This window comes from Eucalyptus grandis, chromosome 8 (genome assembly GCF_016545825.1).
Source record: "Eucalyptus grandis isolate ANBG69807.140 chromosome 8, ASM1654582v1, whole genome shotgun sequence".
Lineage (NCBI taxonomy): Eukaryota > Viridiplantae > Streptophyta > Magnoliopsida > Myrtales > Myrtaceae > Eucalyptus > Eucalyptus grandis.
The window spans coordinates 19911439-19937205 of NC_052619.1; the positions used below are offsets into that span (position 1 = coordinate 19911439).

Here is a 25767-nt window from a genome sequence, read left to right on the forward strand (position 1 = left end):
GATACTCACCCATTTGCCACGTACTTAGATCCCAAAAAGCATACAGCAAGTCTTGACTGTTCCTTTGAAGATAATACATGTTTCAATATCGTCACACTTATGGGATAATAATCAAGGAAGATTAAAAGAACAGACGAGCAGGAAGACCTTAAGTCTCAAACTCCTCGATTAACAGTAATCTTTCAACAAATATACAATGGTAATATTCCTAACGGTCAATCTCCTCCATTCTCCAGTCATTTGCATAGCACTAAATTGAACAGCAATAAGGACCACATGCGAATAATTACAGAATCTAATCTCTTATTATAACAACTACGCTAGACAAAAATAAACATGCTTCATTCCTATACTTGACTTATTTTTAAATAAAAGAGAGGGGCAAATTGGCCCTCTTAAGATTTTACAAGTTTTCAAATGTCAACAGATTTGTCTCCAGCTAACCGACACCCCATCATAAGCAACATTGTCCATTCCTGGGGCGGCATGTTCTCCCTATCCATCATGACAAAAAATATACTGAACATGAATAGATTCCGCTAATCCAGGTAAAATAATGTCACTATCTTCCGGAGATTCTTGGCCTCCTGGCATGTTTCCATGAGCAACCTGCTGTCATGGAACGCAAAGCAGATAACTTGCTGTACTTGTGAGATTATGTCCATATTACACAGCCTGCAGATGAAATAAGTGCATGTATATCCAGTTAGCAACATTATGTAGTCTGAACCCTTAATAAAAGCTAAACAAGTTCTTGGAGTCTCTAAATCTACCAAAGTCGTGCAAAGCTCGTCTAATAGAATTCATTCAAAAGGGTTTGATTTATCAAACAAGCATACAGATCCAAAAAGGGATCCATACAGCCCAACTGAAAAGCTAACAGGCATTTCTATTGACTAACCATATGTATTATGTTGATTAACCATATAAAATTTTACATAAGCAAAGAATCTTTGGTTGAATGAGGCAATGAAATTTCAAACTCTTATGCCCCACCCTTCATAGCTGCCAACACAAGTTTTGTTCTTGATAAGTCTGCTGAGTGACTCTATTTTGTACACATACCATAATACACACTCTAACCTAAGTATTACAAGAGTTTGATCTAATCGCTTAATGAATTCCATCCATCCTCCACTGAGTCCCCTAGGCCGTAGTACCGACATTCTCAATCAGTGCTTATAGATGGATAGTTCATATTAACTCTACCTTTGCTACCCTATAGCACAATATCTTGACAAAATATGGACACAGAATGAGGCTGGCTACTGCAAATACAATGGGAAGAGAGACTGTAGATACCATCAAGAGAAACAAGTTAAAACTTCCAATATTATAGATTGCACAACTCGGGTAGAAGCATTACCAACTGCATTATGAGGTCTTAGCATCCATGAAGCTGCCGCGTTAAACGGTGAAAGCAAGAGAGAGGAAAAGGCTATAAAACAACGAACACAGGAAGCAATGCATACCTGCTTGCTTCTATTAAAGGTAGATGGTCATTATAAGGCTTCTCTATCACATTCTGGACCTGTGAGATTAAGTAGAATGTGAAAACTTCTTCACCCACACCAAAGCTATCTATCTTAACTAGATCCAATATATGCACACTTCAAGCTCATTTAGCTTTTGGCAATTGACATCAACTGTGAACAGAATTCTATTTTAATTTCATACAGCTAAACTTATGCAAAATACTATGTTCTAATGGACTACATATTCCTGATACCATAAACATGTACAACATGTTTTGTCAACATGCTGCAAGCACCACACAGCTTCACAGTTTTGTTTTAAGAAAATAACAACATACCATAGGGAACCAGAAATTAAACTTGGTCTCTTATAACTGCAGGTTTTGTTGTGATTCTGGTCAATCTCCTTATAATTCTGTATAAGGTAAATCTCAAGAAATGAGCTTTGCTTTTATGAGTGCTACATTTACAAATTGTCCCTTAGTTTTCTCCATGGTTAACTGCCAGAATGTATCGTCCCATAACCAGCCAAGTATATGCTACTCTTTAGTTCAAGCAACATATGACAGTCTTAGACTGATCAGTGTGTGTGTGTGTGTGTGTGTGTGTGGACGAACGGGCACGCAACAAGAAAGAAGCCAGAATGAAAGGAAAAAGAGCTCATCCCACTGTACACATTTTGGCTAAAGAAGCACAATTCTACCAGGCAAAAATAATAGAACTCTGAATTACAGAATAGACGAAAACAGGAGGCAGCTTACTTTAGAGAATAATTCCTGGCTATCTGGACGCTGCTTTTTCAAACTCTGAGGTAAGATTACCGTCAGCAGCTCTGGCTTTTCTGCTCTTAAAGCACCTCTAATGACGGCTGCATTAGTCCCGGATTCCCCCGATGTATATATGTGGTTTTTCTACGAGGGAAAGTAGTACTCTCAAGAAAAAAGACCTTATCTAAGAAGTGAAAATGGATATTTGGTGCTGACATCCCATGGCTAAGTACAATCCTCAACCTAAAGTCAAAAAGGTCAAGCTGTAGTATTGGCAATCTGCCTCTTAAACAGTAGAGCTACGACTTCGCAAGATGTCAGCAGTCAAATGCAATATAAAATGACTTGTATCACATTCACAGCATCTTACAGTTATAACCATTGCATAGCTGAGAATCTCAATTAGTTCCTGATGCATGAATCCCATGTTTCTTGTCCCAAAGAAGCCAATAGCTCGAGGGCCTTGCTGTTGAATGGCCAATAACTCCTGCAAAAATGAATCCTTTTAATGAGTTCAATAAAATAGAAATACGAGAGAGTCCATAATGCAAGTACTTGCAGTAGAATAACTCAGTGAGCATAATTCGATTGGGTTTATCAACCAACACACTGGTTCCTTTGTCTAAGTTACCACCACAGAACTCTTTCCATCCGTCTTTGCCAAAGAAGAGAATCAATTTGGAATAAATTCTGAATTCCAGTTATTAAATTGGCTAAAGAATGTGTTAAATAAGTTTTTGAAAAAAAAAAAAAAAAAACTAGGAGCTAGAGTCAGAGGAAATTTAGTTGCAAAATTCAAATTCTAGATGTCAAACCTCGACTATAGGATTTCTAATTAGATCAAGAATTTGTCGCAGAACATAGCAAACACCACATTCAGAGACTTGTTTTTAGAAATAGACCTTTATCATGTGAATAATTCTATGTCAGGAACTAGCAAACAAGGGCATAGTAGCTTGGCCCTTGAGATCAATTAAAGTAGGTAGAAGTGACCGGGGAACCCATGATCTAACCTACATGAGTCCTGAATCTTGGATGACCCTATGCAGGGTACTCAAAAAACTCCCTAGTTAATTCCCAACAAATTTTAGCAACCACATGTCTCTTTTGAAGCTAGGAAACTGGATTTGATCTCTATAGACTGTGCCTCAAAAGATCCAATAGGCTAATTGAAGATATTCTCAAACTCTGTTTCTGAAACAACGGAAAATAGCATAAACTTAATTTTCTTTTAATTTTAAAAGCTACTCCTCAAAGCAAAGTAAATTCAAAACATTTAAGGAGTTGTTTTAAGTAATAGGCATGTATATACATATGGAGAGATAAATAAAGATATTTGTTGATGTATGCTTGCACCTATCGTATAAGAATTAGTTAAATCCTCTGAGACCAAGAGTGCTTTACATGGAACTAACATCATTGACCTCCGGTGGCCCACTAACACTACTGATCATCTCGTGGTGATTCAAGCCACAAAGATTCCAATGGTCACAAATGTTTCCTTGACCTTCAGGCCACAAAAGTAGAAAATAGAGTGGACAGGGTGCCAAGCATACTGTACATTTAAGATAGTGCAGATAGAATCTGCACGATTTGAACTGAAAGTATCTTACATCTGAATCAAACAAGGAATCCTCACCGCACTATTGGGACGACATATCTCAAAAGGAAATTAGAGAGGAAAAAGTTGGCCAAGAAGAGAAGGAAACCATGATGGAGAGATAAAAGAAAGAATGAAAGATAGGAACAATGCAACATCATAAGTGTAGAGATACAGAGGAAGAATGGTGCAAGATGAACAGTACAAGTGTAACTTTGGGCCTAGGAAACTATTTACTCTTGCTCGGGAAAGAAGAAATAACCAAAGATAATTTCTCTCCGTGTTTTTTGGCTCAATTGGAAAGAAAGAAAGAAACAAGAAAGAATATCAAGAAGAATCCTACTGAGACTCTTAGGATTTCTGCAACAGTCTCTACAAGGGAGGGGGAAAAAAAACCCTCACCCCTGCTTTAGAACCGATAAAAGAAAAGAATCACAGAGCAGGTTCAGATGCTAATATATCATTAGCACATTACAGGAGACAGGCCATTTTCCCCAAGATGCATCTGCTACTATGACATAATAATTCACAAAGCAAAAAGATTTGCAAAAGGAAGGAGCAAGCCAAAAAGAGGACAAATATGACTCCATGTACACCACCGAATGAAAACTACCGACCTGCAAATAATCAACTTCGGGAACTGGTTTGTATTCTGATACTAGGACAGCACCAGATCCTTCCACAAGAGATTGAGCTTGAGTTGGAATTTGAGTGCCTGCATCATCTTCGGAACCAAGCATCCGCATTTCACTCTCCTCTCCGAAGTCTGAATTGTTGACATCTTGATCCCTTCTCATAATCCCACAAAGCCACTATACCAGCACATAAAAACAGAGCCCCTGCTAGTAAATCATTAGTGAAAACCAACAGCCCAAAAATTGGTTTTACAAGAAAATTTTAGGTCATAAGCTCACGTGGAAGTTTACAACCATTTAGGAAGAATCCTATGTGCACTCACCACGTCCTTTTCTTTTTACATCTAGCAAATGATAATAAGCCTGAGTCTTCTTTCTTTTTTTCTCTTTCTGACCAGAAGAAGCCTTAATCTTCTTGAACACAGATATTAATGATTTTTAAAAGGTAGCAGTGGCGAACATCTCATAAAGATAACGATAAAATCTCAGTAACTCTTACTAGAATATGACTTGGCTATTCAATGTCCTAAAAAAGAAGCTCAAATATACCTTACCAAAAAAAAAAAAAAAAAAAAAGAAGCTCAAATATGATGTATGAAGAAATGAAGAAATGCAAAGTCGTCATTAATTACACAGTTAAGTCAGAAGCCCCTGCCCGAAAACTATGGATAAGAAACCCGGTAATTAAACCAGAATCCATTGAGAATAAATAAGATGCAAGAACTGTGCCGCCCTTCCTTTCAAATTTCTTAGAACTTCCATTTTCTAGTAACGAGAGGCACAATCCTACACGTGGGCGTAACGCACACAATGTGCGACCAAATCATGACTTATACATACCATCTCGAGCACAAAACAATCTTATATATAGAGCAACCGCCAAAGACGACAGCTCATTAGATTCTATTACTTGGTAAATAAATAAGGGGTGGCAAAAGGAAGCATCTTCTCCGCGGTGACACAACCTTAACTGTGCGAAGACACAAGTCACCCCTTATTAAACAACCTTACCCAAATAGCCACCCTCAAGATAATTATTTTAGCAGCAAACCGAGTAATATAGGACTACCTCATATGAAGGCACACACCCGAATAGCCGATCTCAAAATGACTCTTTTAGCCAGCACTCTGCCAGCAAATCATTATAAATCAATCAAAACCAAATTCAGTCCCCTCCCTCCCCTCCCCAGCAATCCCATTTCAAAACCCGAGATTCAACTCACCTAAAACAAGCTCGAGCCCACAAAACCCTCATCCCAAACGAACAAAACCCGAAACTCAAAATCCGGCAAACACCGTCAAATTAGGAACGGGCGGAAAGACTATTACCGTCTGTTGGGAAGACGAAAGTCTCTTCCTCCGAGGCCATCCGGCACAAAAATGAGAAGGATTGAAGCAACCGGGAGAGAAGACGCTCAAATCAGCTCCGGCAATCGGAGGGCTGCTGCTGTGGAAGGATCTGGAGGAGGGTTTGGAGGGAAAATCAATGGTGGCAGTGGTGAGGGGCAGCAAGTGCCTCGCGGGCAGAGGAATAATGCTCATTGCTTTTTCTCTCACTTCAACCGTGGGTTTTTGCCCTAGGAGACCAGACCAGACCAACCAATTGAGAGCTGAAATTGAGAGGGCGGAATGATTTTTCTAAAGGGGATTTTCTCGCCTTTTTCTCTCTCACTTTCTTGGCTGCTTTTTCCTTCACTTTCTCCCCCCTATCCTTTCTGGCTTTCCAAAACGGAGACGAATCAGAAAAGGGAGTGACTGGACGCACTTGAGAAAGCGGCGAGGACAGACCACCCGCTATCATATTGTGGGAAAATATAAATATTGCCTCGCGCACGAAGAAGTGAGGTCAACATATATAATAATATATATATATATATATATATATTCAAAAATTTTAAATCCATAGAATTCCCTCGCTATAATAATGCTGATTTTTTTTTTTTTTTTTCTATTTGATGGTTAAGTGACTAATCCAGGCTATTACCATAACTTGGTCTCTAGATAATTTTATTGAAATTCTTAAATTATATTGATAGATATCTGATTTGCTTTTACAAATGAAAAAAAAAAAAAAAAATCCAACTTTGGAGCTAAATAGTTATTGAGTTTTGGGTATTCTTTCAATTTTTAAAAATAAAAATATTTTTTATGAGAAAAGCTAACTTCAAATATTAAAATGCTTGTGTATATGAAATTGCAATTGGAGGAAAACATGGCGATTGGCACTTAAGTGGTACTTATGAAACGATGCCATTATAGTTGGTTTTACACCGAATGAAATCTCAATTATCTATTAAAAAAAAGGGTGATAATTTTATATGTGGCACTTAAGTATCTCTTTCGTAAGTTATAACACTTAAGTGTCTCTTTCGTAAGTTATAACACTTAAGTGTCCTTTTATACCAACTTATGACATTTGAAGCGATCTTTTGCGTCTGATTTTATATATGGTTTGTAGGATAACCTAGTCTCCTTCCCATAATGTTGCTTCCTCAGCAAGTTTGACAATATCAATTAAAAAGAACGATTTGACAATATCAATAAGCTTTCGGTGGTAATTTATTGCATATGGTTTGAAATATAACAAAAAATCACTGGCTAACAATGGCAAAGTAGTGTGTCACATCAAATACTTACTTATCCATCATTAAATCCCACCCAGACAAGTTACTGGCATTGAAAAGAGCCTTCTTCCATCTCTTCACTGTCTCCGAATCCTTCCCCAAACATGGGCTCGTGCTTAGCCATAGCTCTCACACACACCACTCTTCCCCTTCTCACTTCTCTTGGTTTCACTTTGTAAAACACCAGAAACACAATCAGCTTCTTCTGTGCCTTGCACTCCATGATCTTCGCCAACTCTTCCAAACACCTCCACAAGGAAGCATAGTCCTCCGAGAAAATGATGATGGTGTTGCGCGATTCCTTGATCACCCTCATAAGCATCTAATAGCAGTAAAAAGACTTTTTAGTTTGATATTAAGTTATTTCAAGGTACATCGATAATTAAAATATTAGCTTAAAACCTTCACGATATAGAAGTGAATGAGCTTTAACGGATAGTTTTTCCTGAGTAATGTGGAGGAAACCTTAATGAACAAATAGGAATCGAGCTCCAATACTTGAAACTCACAATCTCACAAGTTTTCTCCACCGTCACCAAATCCCGTTCACTCCATGCTAACAAGTTAACAACCATTGCTCTAACGAACACGACTATTTCTCCCAACCAGAATCAAACATTCCGCCATGGCACATGCGAAATCGCGCATCCTCCAATCGCAGCGATTACACGCACTTCAAACGGCAGATAGTTAGTTCTCAACCCCTCCCCTGAGCACAGGCGAGAAGAGTGGCCTCGACGGTGGACGCTCCACTGAGGTAGCTGAGGTGAGCTGGAGCGGGACCGATGCCGACGGCCTCGTTGGGGCACCTAACGTGGAGAGCGCCGGCGTCGGCGTCGCTATAGAAGGCAACGGTCCGAATCCCGAGCCTCCCCGCCGTCCTCATGATCCTGCAAGCTATCTCGCCTCGGTTCACCGCCAGTATCTTCTCGATGGGCTTCGGCTCCGAGGTTCGCCGCTTCGGAGCCACAGCCGCCGCCTACTCCGGCGAACAGGAGAAGAGCCTTGCCTGGAGGAGCGAGGAGGTTCGACCGTGGAGGTTGCGACGGAGGATCAACAGCTCCATTGAAGAAGGCATCATTAGTCACAGAGAGAGAGAGAGAGAAGACTGATGAGTCAACGGCGTCTTCTCGGCTTGGGAGGGGTACCGAAGGAGGAAGAGGATGATGCTTTTGTGCGACGTCGTTTGAGTGGATAGAAGAGTTCGGATTTGCATCTGACGTGGAGATGACCTGGCATTGCAACTTTGAACCGGATAATTCCATCGCCCCGACTCGAGTCAACAGCGAACGTACTTCTAATGATGGTCTTCCTGAAAAGTGCCCTTGGGCTTCGAGGGTATTCATCCTGCGTACGTCGCTCGTAATAATCAAATTAATATTGACCTTGCAAAACACGAGAACAATCCGTGCATCAAAAATCGTGAAATTTCGACTAATGAGGAAGAGGATTGGGTTTTAAGGAATGAAAAGATAAAACGGTGCGGCATGAATGCACTTTCGTGAGCAATATTACGTCCACATGAAGAAAAGAGAGAAGGGGAAAAGGGGAGCTCCTCGACCTCAACCTTGTCGGTAGCATGATATGAATCCTGTATTTCATAATGATTTTGCACTTGAATTGAAGGAGCAGACATCCAAAAACTTAACAGAATAGACTGAAAAAAGAACAAGGGAAAAGCAAAAGGCACTGGAATCAGAATCTCATACCTCTCTCCCTCAAGAATCGCTTCGTAAGCCAGTGCCCACAACTTCGACAGCCACTTTCCTGAGCGAGACAAGCATCTGTTCGTCCAGGCACGATGATCTTACCTGCTGACATAAGTGAGGGTCCTTCATTTTCTGGGTCGATTGCTTTGATAAGTTCATCATCTGTTTCACTTGAACTTTCTTCTTCCTCGGTGTCTATCCAATTGTCTTCGTCCGAGTCTCTTTCCTCCAAAGGCCATTTTGTTTCCGTCGGCTGATGGTGTTGGAGCTCGATCCTCTGCTCATCCTCCCGTTGCTCGCATATTAGACGGAATCCGCACTTCTTCAATCTTCCTTTGTATGCTTCGAGGTGAACTTGGAAATGGTTCCGATCGTCTCGCAGAACCTCCCCTTCTTCACACAGCAGCCCACTCGTTGGGAGATATGTAATCCACACATGATCGGATTTCAGAAAATGGAATTGTCTTCCCATGTCAAACACGCTTTGGCCATTGACAAGAATTTCGATGCCACAGCCCACTTCTCCTACCTCCGGGCCAAGAACTAAACAGAGTGCTAGTCCTACGAATTTGTCATGCGAGTCCCTGGGAACCATAAAGGATATGGAACCGTCTTTACAGTGGAGAAACCATTCTGGCATCTCTCTTCTACTCAGCAAAATGTCATAGTAACCCAACTTCGGGTGCTCCTGTCATACGAATAGTTCGCATATCAAGCATTCAAAGTTAGTGAGTGCGGGAGAGAGAGAGAGAGAGTGTAACTAACCTTGGGTAATAACACATCAGCCGTGTTTGCTCCTTTGCGGAATAATTCACGACATGAAGATAAGTCAACAGTAAGGAGTTTGGAGGAGTGACCCGACAAATCTGGAAATTCTTGTAGAGATCTGCAACCCTTTGACCGTAGCATATGCATATTTGGCGGAAGCTGAGGAATCTTTTGTAGCTGCTTGCAATTAAACATAATCAAGTGTTCCAAATCATCATATTTGTTGATGGATGTTGGCAGATGAGTAAACTTGTTGCCGGAAAGATCTAGGTGCGCCAATTTAGGAAAACTGGAAGAACTCTCGAGGAACTCTATTTTTGAGAGATTGCAGCCATTGAGTTCTAGCCGATATAAATTTCGGAATCTCGGATTGCCATTAGGATCAGTTGGATCCTCCGAGTTCTTTGGAAACACGACAAAATTGGAGCAGCCTCTAAGTATCAGATGCTCTAGATTTTGCAACTTATAAACACTTGATGGGAGTGCGATGAGTCTTTTGCAAAATGCTAAATTTATTAACTTCACGGAGAGAAGATTTTCAATTGATGTAGGCAGTTCTTTAATAGCCGTCCATCCTAAATCAAGCTCTTCTAGATGTTCCATCTTTTCCAGTATATTAGAGAACTTCTTGAGCTTAGAGCAACCAAAGAGATCGAGGGCTTGAAGAGATTTTGTCTTGAGTGTGTGAGGAAAGATACTGAGGTTAGAGCAAAACTTTAGTGACAAAAATTTTAACTTGTCGTGACATGCGACAGATTGGTGAACCTCCACCAAGCTTCTACACCCATCAAGATTCAATCTCTCTAGATTTGGGAGCAATGAAAGGTCAGGAACACTGACCAAGGACTTGCATTGACTGAAATTGATGTGCTTCAACACTCTAAAATGCTGCAAAAAATAAAATAAAAAATACCGGTAGAGTCACTAAGCTCTGTAAATATTTGTAGTTATAAAAAGTAAAAAGCTAATCATCACAAACGCTAACCTTAAATATGTCATCTGATCGTTTGATATGACTATCCCGGAGATCAAGTCCAATAAGTTTCTTTGGACCAGAGCCAAATTTTAGCAATGGGGCATTGGGCCATTTAAGCCATCTCAGATTACTAGGGAGACGAACAGGACCTTCCGAAGAGATATGCGCTTCAGGAAAAATGAGCATTCTCAAGTCTCTTGTATTTTTGAAAGCATTAGCCTCTATGGTTATCTCTTCAAGACTCAAATTTTTCTCTTTTGGTGTGAGCAAGTCCACTACTATGGCCTCTATTGCTTCCGTTCCCTATCCATAATTGAGCAAATTCAGATGTCATACAAAATTTTCATTGAGATCTATAATATACTGTCCAAATCAAAGTAATATGAAAATGACATATAATAATGTTTACATAAACAACTTTTACCTTTTCTTCACACAGAATGTCCAGAACATCTTCAAAATGCCATAATCTACTGCGTTGCCCAAGGTTATCTTGCATAACAATATTCTTACCCATCAATTCAACCAAATCATGCATTTGGAGGGTCCCATACTCATTTCTTATCAAGGATCTCTCCATGAGAATTTCTATTCCTATAGTTGTCGCAAAGTCACAGCCGTCGAGAACTTCTGTGATGTATTCTATACTTTTTCCCTTGAAGAAACAAGCAATGTCGAGGAAAATATCCCTCTCATTCTTCTCCAATCCATAGAAGCTTATCTTCAGAATTCGATCGATATTTTCATTAGACTTATTGGAGAGTTTATCCAGCTCACTTTTCCATGCTGGTTCGTTTCTTCCACATAAGAATGAGCCCAACACTTCGAGGGCTAATGGAAGGCCGCCAGCATAATGCACTGCTCTATCTATGAGATCATTTCTTATTTCAACTTTATGGCTGTTTGGAAAGGCATGACAAATAAAAAGGTCTAGTGCCTTGTCGTCCTTTAAAGGTTTAACTTCATACACACAATATTCGCAACGAGAAGTAGTAAACAAATGTTTATCCCTTGATGTTACAAAGATTCTACTTCCTTTGCCAAACCAATTGCCTCCTCCGGCTAACGCATCCAGTTGACACGGATGGTCAACATCATCAAGAACCAGGAGAACCTTCTTGCAATAAAGTCTTACCTTTATCAAACTAATTCCTTCAGAGACACTATGGACCATTACATGTTTAGGAGAAAAGGTTTGAGAAAGAAGTCTTCTTTGCAACTCAACTAGACCATCGCATTTGTTTGAAGTTTCTCTAACTCGCTCCAAAAATATAACTCCCCGAAACTGTCCTTGAATAGCATTATATATCGCTTTAGCGATTGTCGTCTTCCCTATGCCTCCAGGTCCCCATATACCTATCATGAGAACATCATCACCATCCAACTCTTCCAGTGACAGTGATTTTAGTTCTTCAACTAGGGACTCTATTCCAACCGGATACTTAGCAACATCCAAGGGTGTACGCTCTAGACGAATTGGTAATTCCCTTACGATGCTTTGTATGACCTCTGCTTCATCTCTGAAAAGCAATCGAAAGAGAAACACGTTTTAGCATTTCAAAGCCATGGCACGAATTCAACCTCTATCGTCCTAAGGAAAATTACCTTACAAGATGAGCAAATGATAAGATGAAAAGTAGTAACCCATTAGGGTGAACTTGTGCCTGAAGACAACATGACTCGGATACTATGAGATGCGCGATTTATCTAAAACGAAAATTTCTCATTATCCACACAGCAAGAATGGACTTCAAAGATCTGCTAGCTTGAAGTTTTGATATTCGACTACTGTGTCTACTGTCTAGCATATCTCCGCTTTGTATATGCAATTAAAAAGGCCGATTTGACAATATCTATCAGTTTTTCAGCTGTAGGTTCTCTGCATACAATTTGACATATGACAAACAATCACCAATTAACAATGGCAGAGTAGTGCATCACATCAAGTACTTACTTACCCATCATTGCAAACCCAACCAGACAAGTTACCGGCATCGAAGAGAGCCTTCTTCCATGTCTCCACTGCCTTCAGATCATTCTCGGAATTGGACTCATGCTTAGCCATAGCTCTCCCATAACCTTTTATCGCCCGTCTCACTTCTCTTGGTTCCACTTTGTAAAACACTGGCAACACAATCAGCTCCTTCCGTGCCTTGCACTCCATGATCTTCGCCAACTCTTTCAAACACCACCGCGAGAAAGCGTAGTCCTCGGAAAAAATGATGATCGCGACACGCGATTCCTCGATCGCGCTCATAAGTGCCGGCGATATTTGCTCTCCTTTCCTGAGCTCCTCACTATCCACAAAAGTGTATATCCCTTTCTGATTCAGAGCTGCATAGAGATCACGGAGGAAGTTGTTGCGGACGTCCGTGCCTCTAAAACTTAGGAACACATGGTAATTCTTTTCAGAAGAGGCCATATTCAGGAACTTGGGGACAAAAACAAGACAGAGAGATTAAGAAGGTTAGCTCTGTTGGCTCAATTTGATTCAGGGATTACGAAATATGATCAGTCTACCCCGTTGGATCACACTCACAATCTCATGAGGCTAGAAAGAAGGCATAGAATGATCATCCCTTAATGGATCCCTTATATCGAGAATGTTGAAGCTTAAAAGGAGTAAGAGCATTGAAGAAAACGCATGACGGACAATGACTTTTTGCCCCAAAAAGACGTGTGAAGACTTACTGTAGATGAGCTGGAGCTTGTGTCCATGGAAGAGGGATGGAAAGATAGAGCAGGATCTCTAACTGTTCTTGGTAAGAATAAGGAAACACGCTGCAGACTTTCAGCAAGGGAATCTCTTTGCAAATTGGTACGAAAATGATGGCGGAGGAACTTAAAAAGTCAAGAGCGAGGGAAAAATGAGAGGGAAGAAAGGCGGGAAGATGGCCCCCTCGCTGAAGGACAATTTTGGGGTGAAGTATTTGATTGAACTGTAAGAAGAATTGACAGAACGATGAAATAGGAGCTGAAATGCAAAAGTAGGTTGTTAGTTAATTCTAATTCTACCTGCCTTGCTGGACCCGCTGATCATGTAATGTGACTTTCGTGGAAGTTACCCAACAAATTTCCAAGAAATATGGAATAGCAAGTGGAGAACCTAGACTGCCATTAGTTAAATCTACCAATACAGCTTCGGCATTCCACACACGTTTCTACCCCACCTAATCAAACTAGTTATAGCTATAATGATTAGAAGATATTATTGATGAATTAACCGAATCATTGCGTATTATTTTCTTATTTAACTTGTGAGTAGACTACTTTTTTTCAAAGGATTTTCTAGTTCGATATTAAGTTATTTAATAGAGGAAAAGTCAATGAACTTTCACAAATAGCTTTTCCTGAATTGAAATAGATAGATTACTTATAATGCAGAGCAAAACCATGATGAACAAAGATAATGTCGCCAAATAGAAGATTCACGTAACAAAAATAAGTAAAATATAATGATTAAAATAATTTCATTGATAAATTCATAGAATTTAAAAGTCAAATTTACTTAATGGCAATAATGAAGAGGAAACGACTCTCTCTTGCCAATGACAAGTCCGTGTAGATGGAAGACATCTTACAAGGTTTGCTTTTGGACTTTAACGTATACCCTATATAGCACGGACACTCTCCGAAAACTTCCGTGTCGTGTCCGACACGCTTTGACACGTCCCGACACGCTCCAACACGCGGTCAATGAGTGTTGAAAAATCCGACGCGTGGTCAACTCTCTCCGATACATTTTGACACACGAGTCCAGAAATCCGACATGTGATTCCGACACGCACGAGGTCAATTTTAAAAATTTCTAATACTTGTGAGGTCAAAATATAAATATACACAAAAGAAGTAATAAAAGAAGTAATAAAAATGCTATAAATATACACGCGTGGGGTCAATTATTTTTTTTTTCGGTTTTATTTTTTTTGTGAATTTTTTTATTTTTTAAAAAAAGTCTTTTACTATGAAAGAAGTAATAAAAATGCTATATATGATAAATAAATAAATTTAAAAATATCATTTCAGCATTTTTCTTTAAATAATATTTCTTTCCTCTAAGTTTTATGTATTATTGTAACAAATTAAAATAACGAATGATATTATTTATTATTTTTGTGTAAATTAATTCTAGGCTATTTTTATTATTATATATAAAAATATATTTAATATATAACGTGTCGGAACGTGTCGAAATTCTCTATTTTTAAGAAATGATGTGTCGGCGTGTCGTGTCGTGTCGTGTCGCATATCATGCGTGTCCGTGTCGATGCTACATAGCGTATACCCATGATTTTGTCTCAACATCTCTCTCTCTCTCTCTCTCTCTCTCTCTTTTTTATGTAGTACTTATAGAAATTAATTGCTTGTTTTTTACCATCAAAAAATTGCTCGTTTGAACAGTATATGTCGTTATAGCTTATATCTGGGTTGATGGGGATTTAATTTTAGCTAATGTAATAGTGCCTCGTCACTATAATAACAGCTACATCATATTTTAGCAAAATTTATCGCGGTAAGCTTGCAGGGCCTATGAGAAGCAAGCCTCCATTAGGTTCAATCAATGATAATCGAGGCAAGGCATCAGTGACCTAGGATTGTGGTGATGGCTTGGCCTTGACAACAACATGATCACAACAACAATGGCGACCAAAGGGGATTTTGGTTGAAATTCGCTAACGTGAATACCAGTCATTCTAAGTGGCACGACCAATGTTGACATTAATCATTTTTAATAATATTTTAATATTCTTTCGAATTAATTCTTCTTCCTTTTTCCTTTCTTCTTCTTATTATCGATGGCCAACCACGAGCGATAGCCTCGCCCACCATAGGCGAGGGCAAGCCTCAACTAGTGGAGCCCTCACCTAAGCAAGGCTCGATAAGGGTTGGCCTTGCCTAAGCCAGATTTGGAGCCCAACGTCACCTTCACCTAGGCGATCCACCCGATGAGGCCAATCCTCGCCAAATCTAGCTTGGGCAAGGCCGACCCTCACCTAGGGAGGGCTCCCCTCAATTAGATGAAGCTAGTCGGCTTGACCATGGTTGGTGGCTAGCCACCGACAAAAGGAAGAAGAAAAGAAAAATAAAGAAAAGAAAATAGAAAATAGAAAAGAGAGAGATGAGGTTGGCTCCATTGGCTTGATTTGAGTCAAGGATTACCCTTGAGGGAGCTTTGCAATGTTTCTCCAAATGTATTTGCTTTATAGAGGGAAGGTTTTCAACTGATGCAGGAAATTCTTTAATAGTCCTCATTCCGGCCTTAGTTCGCCACTAGTATTTTCTCATGGGCTCCGGCTCTAGAGTCTATCACTTTGGAGCCCCCGCCTCTTTGGCGAATGGGACAAGAGTCTCTCCTGGAGGAGCGAGGAGGCTCGGCAATGAAGTTTGCGACAGAGGATCATCAGCGCCATTGAAGAAGGCATTGTTAGTCAGGGAGGGGTGGGGGAGAGAGAGAGAGACTGATGAGTCAACAACGTCTTGGCTTGGGACCGATAGCAGTGAGGATGATGCTTTTATGCGGCATCGTTCGAGAGGATAGGAGTTCAGATTTGCATCTGATGTGGAGATGACCTGGCATTGCAATTTTGTCTGGGTAGTGTACTTGCCCCACCCAATATTTTCTCCAAGTCGATAGCCAACTACTTTTTTTTTTTTTTTTTTTTTTTGGTTTGTATATTTTCTTATTTTTGGTAATTCAATAAATTTGATATCTACCAAAGTCAATATTAACTAGAAAAGACTGAACTGAATCAGAAACTTTTTGGCCCCATGAATATACTCCCCTTACAGGATTATGGTGCTATCTTCATGCTAGTCGGTGGCCATATTTCATGATCATCCACATCTCTCTCGCTCTTCGATTCCGACGAGATTGGAGATGATTGAATCCCAGGCGTTGCCGAAGAGGTAGAGAGAATGATGCGAAAGATCATACAAGAACTGAGATGATCATAACAATGTTGGTTTGGTCAGACCGAAAAGCTTGTTCACTAGAGGGATTAGTGCGAGACGTCGCTGCTTCAAATCTGTTTGAAGCTGTCTTTCAGTGTACAAGATTTCGGCTACTCTAAACTGCTGTTGAAGCTTGAGAATTGACATGGACATGATAAGATGCCTTGATGCGACGATCACACAAAGTTAACGTGTCTAATTAATGTTGAAGGAAGTGAAAGAAAGTGCAATTTGGCTAGTAACAACAGAGGAATCAACTAATCTTCCCCATGGAGACCTTTTGATCTTTTGATATGATTAGGTCAACACTTTTCTAAAGACAAGGATCATACATTAGACTGAGCAAACCTTACTGTCTCTTAAATTACTTACTTACCCATCATTGCAAACCCAACCAGACAAGTTATTGGCATTGAAGAGAGCCTTCTTCCATGTCTCCACTGCCTTCAGATCCTTCTTAGAATTGGACTCATGCTTAGCCATAGCTCTCCCATAACCCTTTATCGCCTGTCTAACTTCTCTTGGTTCCATTTTATAAAACACCGGCAACACAATTAGCTCCTTTTGTGCCTTGCACTCCATGATCTTCGCCAACTCTTCCAAACACTATTGTGAGGTAGCATAGTCCTCAAAGAAAATGATGATTGCGATGTGCGATTCCTTGATCACCCTCATAAGCGCTAGTGATATTTGCTCTCCTTTCTTGAGCTCCTCGCTATCCACAAAAATGTATATCCCTTTATGATTCAGAGCTGCATAGAGATCATGGAGGAAGTTGTTGCAGACATTTGTGCCTCTAAAACTCATGAGCACATGGTAATTCTTTTTGAAAGAGGCCATATATCAGGAACTTGGGGACAAAAACAAGAAAGAGAGATTAAGAAGGTTAGCTCTGTTGGCTCGATTTGATTCAGGAATTATGATATGTGATCAGTCTATCTCTTTGGATCTCACTCACAATCTCATGAGGCTAGAAAGAAGGCATAGAGGGATCTTCCCTTAATGGATCCCTTATATCCTATGAAGCACAAGCACTCTCCGGAGCCCGTATTGTGTCAGATGCTTCGACACATGGTCAACTTTCCCAACACGCTTCAACACACGAGTCGGGAATTGCGAGAGGCATGATGGGTTTCTGGGACAAGTCTACAAGTGCGAAGTGAGAGAATCGAGGGTGGAGGTGAGGGTAAGGGAGCGGAGGCGAGGCCATGAGCAACAGAGGGCTAGAGTAAGAACAGAGAGCAAGGCAACCCAAAGCCAAAGGCCAGTTGCGACTGCGAAGGAGGGAAGGCTGGAGGTGAGGCGGCAAGCGACTGCAATGACACGGTCAAGAGAAAGAGAGAGCAGAGATCAAGAGGAAGAGGATTGTGCAAGGAGGCGGATGGGAAGGCTATGGTTTTTGAGTTTCCATGCCAATGCTGATGCGGAGGTTCCTTATTAAGTTTTAGGAAGAATAGTAGAAAAAAAAAATTGCGATGCTAATGTGGCGTGATTTTTTTCTTTTTGGAGGGAGGGAGGGTAGAGGATGGTTTCAATTTTCAAGAAAGGAAGTTCCAGGTGGTGCCGGAAAAGAAATGAGGGAGTGAAATAAATGGGTAGAGCTTTTTCTTTTAAAGTCAGAAAAATAAATGAGTGGGGCCAAAAATGATTTCAGAAAATAAAAGTACTAAACGTTAAATAATGATAAATTTTGATCATTATAGAAAGTTATAGATTTATTTAAATAAGTTGATTCTAATATCTTATTAGTTATTAGTTTCATCAACATCTTTTGTTGAAGTTAAAAATATGTCCCTAAACATGGATACACATTATTTATGAATGTCTTTCGAATTTTCTATGAATAGATTTATTAATAAGAAAAAAGTCACCAAAAATCCTAAATTTTACCAAATGTGACAAATTTATCTCAAACTTTTTTTTTGTAACAAAAATATTCCAAATTTTATCAACCGTGGCACATTTACTCCAACTCTATGGTTAAATCGTCTTTAATATTTTCTTTTTCTTTCCTTTTCCTGTTTTTCCTTCTTCTTTTTTTTCCTTCTCTTCTCTTCCCTTTGCTGACCATGGCGAAGGGAAGAAAGGAGAAGAAAAAGAAAAGAAAAAGAAAAAAAGAAAAAAGTAAAAGATGGAAATGTGACATCCCGATTTTCGGTTCGATTTCGATTGGATAAGTCGGGCCTTAGATCAATGTGACTATATTGTTTTTCTCTAAGATGGCCACTCAGAAATAACTGGCATATCTGGTGAAGCTATTAATGGATTTTAAATGTGATAGACTTGAGAGTTCGACTAGAAATCGACTGTTTGACTGTGTTAGTCTACAGGGTCATTACGATATAATTAAAAATCAATCAGAGACTGGATATAAGTCAATTCGACTAAGATGATAATCAAAGTGTGGGTGATTCCACCTGATTGCAAAATTTTCGTCGATCAGCACTAAATCGATTTTCTGTCGTTTTGGGTAACCTGTATCCATATTTGAAATCTCAAGATTTCCACGACCACCGAAAGTCACCAATGTGTCGGATGGGTTCATAGTGGTTCGAAGAAACCGACTACGGGTCAATTGCACTAAAATTCCTAAAAACTACCCGGTAGGTAAAGTTACACTAAAAGTGCGCTTGATTGAAAATAACCGCGAATTTGAATTCGATTTAAGAAATTGGAAGTCTGTCATGTCATGAGTCATTCTTGGAACATCGACTCACCTTTTGAGGAACTTTTAGTGAGTTTGAGGTTTTTATGAAAAACTGAGATAAACGGTTCGGAAAATGAACAAAAATTCAGATTAGCCGATTTGAAGGGATTTTTGGTATCTGGTGTAAGTGAACCGGTGAATGGAAGTTGTTTGGACTTTTTCTGCATTCGAATTAGACCTCAACCGGATTTGTTTGTTCGGAAATCGATGCCGAGAAAAATGAAAGAAGCGACTCATTTTGGTCTTCATTGAAACTTCAAATCGTGCAGTTGGTAGAGAATTGGACTCCGGGATGACCAATTGACAAGTTGTTTTGAATTGATTAAATTATGGCTTTAACTGGTGTTATTTTCTTCTTTCCTTTGAGCCCACACTCTCCATGCACGAAACACCCCCTTGCCCACGATCCCATGCACGTCCTCTCCTTAAATTGGCTTGGTCTTCTAATTTGACCTTGAAAGTTGACCGCTGGACCCACCATCTCCTTATCCTTTGCGTGCATTTCTTCTCCCTCTTTCTCTTCACACGAACCTCCCTCCTTCCACGCGCGTTTTCCTTTTTCTCTTCCTCTTTGGCCGACAACTTCTGTTTTTTCTTATCCCTTAAACGGTGTTATCCCTTGGTCAGTCTTCTGTTGGACCGTGCGGCCAGCTGCCCCGCAATGTCCCCTCAATATTCAACGTTTATGTTCCTTTGTCTTGGCTGACGTTCATCAATGGCCCTCTCTCTCTTCTCTTTATATTTCTTTATTCCCTACACGTGTATTTGGCCGGTCTTGGCTTCTCCACCACGACGGACGATCGCTGCTTCTTTCTTTTGGTTGCTGTTGCTGTCCGTTCCTCACGCGGTTTACCCCACCGAAACCCCACCTTCGTCCCCATCTCTTTCTCGGTCAGCACGCTCTCTGGCTGCTTCAACTCCCGCTTCTTCATTAGTTTTCAATTGTTGCGCATGAGTCTACCCCACCAAACCTGCCCGAGCCCCCACCATTTTTTGTCTTCGGTTACTGCTGCTTCACGTGTGGTTTCCCACCGGTCAAACAACGGCACCTCTTCCTCGGGTGTTGACCTTTGGTCCACCGAAGCTGCCCTCCATCGTCCTTCCAAGTTGGGCCACCGTTTTAGCTCAACAGCAGGGTCCACGAGTCCACTTCTAGCAGGTCCAGCGGCTGAAGTTTGGCCCGGTTCACCGCCGTTTTAGCCACGGCCCGTACTTCAACCCGCTACAGCCGAGCTTAGTCCAAGCCGTGTTCAAATCAGCTCCTCAGCAGCCTATTTCATCATTTTGCAGCAAGGATTTGTAGGTCTCATGGCCCATTTTCGAGCCGTCCCAACCCCGGTTGGCAGAACCGCTTTGGAGAGGATCGATCTTTGTTGCCTGCTCATCAATTTGAACCGAGCGGATATTTAATCATGTGAGTTTTGCTCACTAATCATTACTTAGTAAACTAATAATATTTAATGGTTGATTAGTGCTAATTAAGTAGGATTTGGTGGTTAGATTATAATAGATTAGTAATTATTAGTAAATTGCATTACATATTAGCTAGGTGGTTAGTGTAATTAGCTTGAGGATAGCCTATATTATTTATTGAACGCATCTTAGGATTTTTCTTGACCTTTCTCGGGCTTCAATTAGGCATTATGGGCATAAATTGGATTTTTAGTATTTAATTATTAATTTTCGAAATTAATTTAATTAATTTTTTTTTTTGAAAATAAGGCAAGGATAGCCGACGATTGAAATTTTATGCTGATTGTTGTGGTGTAGTCTGTTTATTTAATTGCGCTCTACGTTGCGTGGAATTGAAATAATTGTGATATTTTAAGAATTTATCCTAAATTGAGTGGAATTAAATGATTGATTGGTAGATGCCGAGTTTGGTTATTTAGCATTGATAATGCTTGATAAGTTGTAAAGTGGAGAAGACCGTGAGAGTGAGTTGGGAATACTCTTGACTGAGATCAATGGGACGTCGAGGGTAGCAATGATTACTTTCGCCGATATACCAAAGTTTGAAAGAGGGCTTATTCTAAGACCATTAGGGATGGTATGGAACCAAGCCCTGAATCTATTGGGCCTCTCTTGGTATGGAACTTCCAAAACCCAAACGGTTGTCACAACCATCTCATACGTCCAATCACTCTTGGGGTCGGGGAAAACTGTGACTTGCTCTATTATTCTTGTGGGACGACTGAGATGTTTTGGGACGTCACTTAAATCGACCAAGGTGAGAGATGAGTGTGTGCTTGAAGATCGGGGCATAACAGGAAATACTTTATAGTTTGTGATAAATGTGTCATGTGAATAACTTCCATTTGATAGTAACAAGAAGCACAATCCTACACATGGGCGTAACACATACCTACATACCTTGTGCGACCGAATCATGACTTACACATACTATTACTCGGTAGGTAAATAATGGGTGGCAAAAAGAAGCACCTTCTACGCGGTGACACAACCTTAACTGTGCGAAGACACAAGTCACCCCTTATTAAACAACCTCACCCAAATAGCCACCCTCAAGATGATTATTTTAGCAGCGAACCGAATAACATAGGACTACCTCATATGAAGGCACACACCCGAATAGCCGATCTCAAAATGACTCTTTTGGCCAACACTCCGCCAGCAAATCATTGTAATCAATCAAAACCAAATTCAGTCCCCTCCCCTCCACAGCAATCCCATTTCAAAACCTGAGATTCAACTCACCTAAAACAAGCTCAAGCCCACAAAACCCTCGTCCCAAACAAACAAAACCCGAAACTCAAAATCCGGCAAACACCGTCAAATTAGGAACGGCGGAGAGACTATTACCGTCTGTTGTTGGGAAGACGAAAGTCTCTTCCTTCGAGGCCATCCGGCACAAAAATGAGAAGGATTGAAGCAACCGAGAGAGAAGACGCTCAAATCAGCTCCGGCAATCGGAGGGCTGCTGCTGTGGAAGGATCTCGAGGAGGGTCTGGAGGGAAAATCAATGGTGGCAGTGGTGAGGGGCAGCAAGTGCCTCGCGGGCAGAGGAATGCTCATTGCTTTTTCTCTCACTTCAACCGGGGTTTTTGCCCTAGGAGACCAGACCAGACCAACCAATTGAGAGCTGAAATTGAGAGGGCGGAATGATTTTTCTAAGGGGATTTTCTCGCCTTTTTTCTCTCACTTTCTTGCTGCTTTTTCCTTCACTTTCTTCCCTATCCTTTCTGGCTTTCCAGACGGAGACGAATCAGAAAAGGGAGTGACTGGACGCACTTGAGAAAGCGGCAAGGAAAGACCACCCGCTATAATATTTTGGGAAAATATAAATATTGCCCCGCGCAGGAAGAAGTAAGGTCAACATATATAATAATATATTATTTATATATATTCAAAATTTTTAAATTCATATGATTCCCTGGCTATAATAATTGCTGATATATTTTTTTCTATTTGATGGTTAACTGCCTAATCCAGACTATTACCATAACTTGGTCTCTGGATAATTTTATTGAAACTCTTAAATTTTATTGATAGATATCTGATTTGCTTTTACAAATGAAAAAAAATCCAACTTTGGAGCTAAATATTTATTGAGTTTTGGGTTTTTTTTTTTTTTCAATTTTTAAAAATAAACAAATATTTTTTTTATGGGAAAAGCTAATGTCAAATATTAAAATGCTTGTGTATATGAATTTGCTTAAAATTGGAGGAAAACATGGCGCCTGGCACTAAAAAGGAATGCATGTCCCTCCTATATAATATTGTCGCCCTTTTTTTATAATTGAGATTTCATTCCGAATAAAATCAACTGTAATGGCATCCTTTCATAAGTAAAAATTACTAATATAGTTATTTCATCAAGAAATGATATTGCTGCTCATTGAGGGACATATGTGTTGCTTTTTTCAGTAATTAACTAGTTGATACTGTTGATATTCATTTTGCTGTACCGAAAGTATATCCAATGTCATTAAAATAAAGTTAGCAATTAGACATTTTACAATTTGGGGTGAGTTTACATTACTTTGTGCTGAATAAATATCCTCAACGGTAAACATATAAGGACATTTCCGAATTGAGAAATGGAAATGAAAGCATATCGTAACGTGGTGGCTAAATAGGATCAAAATGAGATTTTCCAACATTGATGTGCAACATAGCTTATATTTGAAATGTCTAAAAATCTATTGCAATAGTGTGAACTAAGTATTAGGTTAATCTTTTGCGATAAATTGGGCCCATACTTTTCCTCTTCAATTGCTCAAAATGACTCAGGATACGTTATTAATCATAATCTCTTCTACAATAACAGGAGATTTAACAACACGACCCCCACATTTTCATTTTTCTTTTCGCTGTAATTCGTACAAGTTATTAGAATAATAAATTAATGGGGTAAATTTAACAAATCAGAGAAAAACCTAAGTATATCATTGGCATAATAATAATAAGTTAGACAATGCACTTAGCGCAATTCCGGACTCTGATCATTTGATTTTGTCCCAATGTTCTTATTCAATTCTTACAAAAGACTATTGGACATTTTTGTTCACGAAATGCGCAAAGGAACTTATCGCAAGCAAAAACATTTGGAAACACTTTGCTCTATCAAACACAGAGATTCAATCTTCGGTGAATGGATTCTATATGATTCTATAGCCCTGAAGCTGCACTCGAGCTCCGAGAGCTATCCGACATTCTTTGAGGATCATGTTCTTTGCCACCGACCAGACACATAACGCAATCCGAATCCGTAAGAGCTTCGTTACAAGCTGCATGACCGTAGCAAGGCGTAGACGACCACGACGTGCCTTCACCGACGTAAGGATTAAAACCCGAACGGGATCTCTTGGCAGACAACTCCATCACCAGATCCCTCAAGTAATGAAAGTCGGCAATCTCATTAACGATGTTCCCGTTGCATATTTTCGTCACTACGGTCATGTCCGGAAAGCCTTCTGTGCGATTACGAATAAGAGAAGCGAAACAAAAGATGATCGCAAGCTTAAGTGAGGAAGCCATACATACGTTCCTATGCCCACCTCTTTTCACGTTGCTTCCGTCACTTAGCTCAATGAAAATCAGCTAACTTTGCTTGATGAGGATAGCCCTTTTAGTAAGCTTCTGCACATGCCCTAGACACAAACATATTTGTACGCATACCAAAGCCCGCTGTGATTTGCTTCTTGGCTCCATTTTATTGATCTACAGTTGTATTTTCTGTTCCGCTTCCCACTGCAATTGTCGTTAGGCAAAGAAAAGCAACTTCATCAGTCAGATTGATTGATACTTAATACGTTAATTGCTAAGTTCGAGTGACATAGGACAGATGTTTAGATCAGTTGGCATTATCAAAAAAAAAGAATCCACAATAAAGTTGAAATGCGCGAGATCTAAGATTTTACAGCATTGAGGAGTAAAATGTAAAAGGCATTCCGATTTTTCAATTTAAAGTTGGGAAAAAGTCATCAAAAGTCCCAAACTTTATCCATTGTAACATTTTTATCTTAAACTTTTTCCGTAACACCAAAAACTCAAAATTTGAACCAATATGACACATTCACCCTGAGCTTTTACCTATGTGATATATTTACCCAAACTTATTTTTTTGTGACACAAAAAAACTGCGACACAAAATTTTTAGGATAAGTGTGTCACTTGGATATAAGTTTAGAATTTTTGATATCACAAGAAAAAGTTTGAAACAAATATGTCGACCTGTACAAATTTGGGATACATGTGTCGCATTGATACAAATTTAAAATTTTGGTGTCATAAAAAGTTTGAGGTAAATGTGTCAAAACAGGCAAAATTTTGGATTTTTGGTGGCTTTTACCCTTGAAAGTTGGTAGACTTAAGAGTATTTAAATACTAAAACACTAACCATTTTTTTGGGGTAAATATGTAAATATTGTTAATCAGATGAAGTACCATTTGCACCAAAAGATGACCAGGTCATTGACATGAGTAGACACGTTATTAGAGCATCAAATATTGTTAAGCACATGACCCATTGTCGACAACTAAAATCAATATCAATGTTGGCGAATATCGATGATTGTCACCAGTTGGTTGTCGATATACGACCACGTGTGTTCAACAATGATCGATGAGGATGTTGACTAGCAACATTTACAAACTATCAGGGTGATGGAGGAAATCCGATTGCATGAGGAGCATCAAGATATGATTACAAGTTCGTAGCCACGAGAGAACGAAGCAATTGAGATCGTAGAACAACTGGCATATGCATTTGTAAAGAAGCAAATGTTCAAGAACAAGATCATGGCCTCGAGAGAACATTGGCACAAAAAAACTTACAAAGATGGAAGAACATGGATGCAATTGATGGAAACTACTCAAGAGCGATTGTCACACTGCCATTATAATACCATCGCCCATCTACTAAAGACCCTCACACGGATCAAACGAATTTACTATCTTTTAGTTATTTTTACTTTCCTACATTCTAACTTTATTTTTCAAACTCACATTGTTGATTAAATTCTAATGTGTTAGTTATAGTTTCCATATCTGCGTTGTAGATTAAATTTTGAGGTGTTTCTTTATCTTGG

At 39.6% G+C, this 25767-nt stretch overlaps 4 protein-coding genes and 1 long non-coding RNA gene across 6 annotated transcripts; all 5 read right to left on the reverse strand.

Annotated features, from left to right (window-relative positions):
* Positions 1–286: 286 nt before the first annotated feature.
* Positions 287–2110, reverse strand: LOC120286569. Its single transcript, XR_005545205.1, has 2 exons — positions 1473–2110; positions 287–675 (listed from the first exon to the last, which is right to left on the reverse strand). It is a non-coding gene; the product is annotated as an uncharacterized LOC120286569 (long non-coding RNA).
* Positions 2111–2210: 100 nt separating this feature from the next.
* LOC104456974 lies at positions 2211–6253 on the reverse strand. Of its 2 annotated transcripts, none has more exons than XM_039298848.1 (3): positions 5807–6253; positions 4460–4654; positions 2211–2729 (listed from the first exon to the last, which is right to left on the reverse strand). In XM_039298848.1, the coding sequence occupies exons 1-3, from the start codon at positions 6017–6019 to the stop codon at positions 2529–2531; spliced, it is 609 nt and encodes a 202-aa protein (XP_039154782.1). In that variant the 5' UTR covers positions 6020–6253; the 3' UTR covers positions 2211–2528. The 2 variants fall into 2 exon arrangements, 1 of the variants encoding a protein (XP_039154782.1); XR_005545204.1 differs by having other exon boundaries at positions 2613–2729; positions 4460–4681; positions 5807–6249.
* Positions 6254–7012: 759 nt separating this feature from the next.
* Positions 7013–8237, reverse strand: LOC120287804 (TMV resistance protein N-like). Its single transcript, XM_039301214.1, has 2 exons — positions 7611–8237; positions 7013–7423 (listed from the first exon to the last, which is right to left on the reverse strand). The coding sequence occupies exons 1-2, from the start codon at positions 7674–7676 to the stop codon at positions 7145–7147; spliced, it is 345 nt and encodes a 114-aa protein (XP_039157148.1). The 5' UTR covers positions 7677–8237; the 3' UTR covers positions 7013–7144.
* A 2552-nt stretch (positions 8238–10789) lies between these two features.
* On the reverse strand, positions 10790–13044 carry LOC104416532 (disease resistance protein RUN1). The gene is made up of 3 exons (XM_039299710.1): positions 12513–13044; positions 11068–12074; positions 10790–10857 (listed from the first exon to the last, which is right to left on the reverse strand). Exons 1-3 carry the CDS (start codon positions 12974–12976, stop codon positions 10790–10792), a joined length of 1539 nt encoding a protein of 512 aa, XP_039155644.1. The 5' UTR covers positions 12977–13044.
* A 3834-nt stretch (positions 13045–16878) lies between these two features.
* On the reverse strand, positions 16879–17313 carry LOC120287053 (TMV resistance protein N-like). Its single transcript, XM_039299711.1, has 2 exons — positions 17176–17313; positions 16879–17112 (listed from the first exon to the last, which is right to left on the reverse strand). Exons 1-2 carry the CDS (start codon positions 17311–17313, stop codon positions 16879–16881), a joined length of 372 nt encoding a protein of 123 aa, XP_039155645.1.
* Between the last annotated feature and the right edge of the window lie 8454 nt (positions 17314–25767).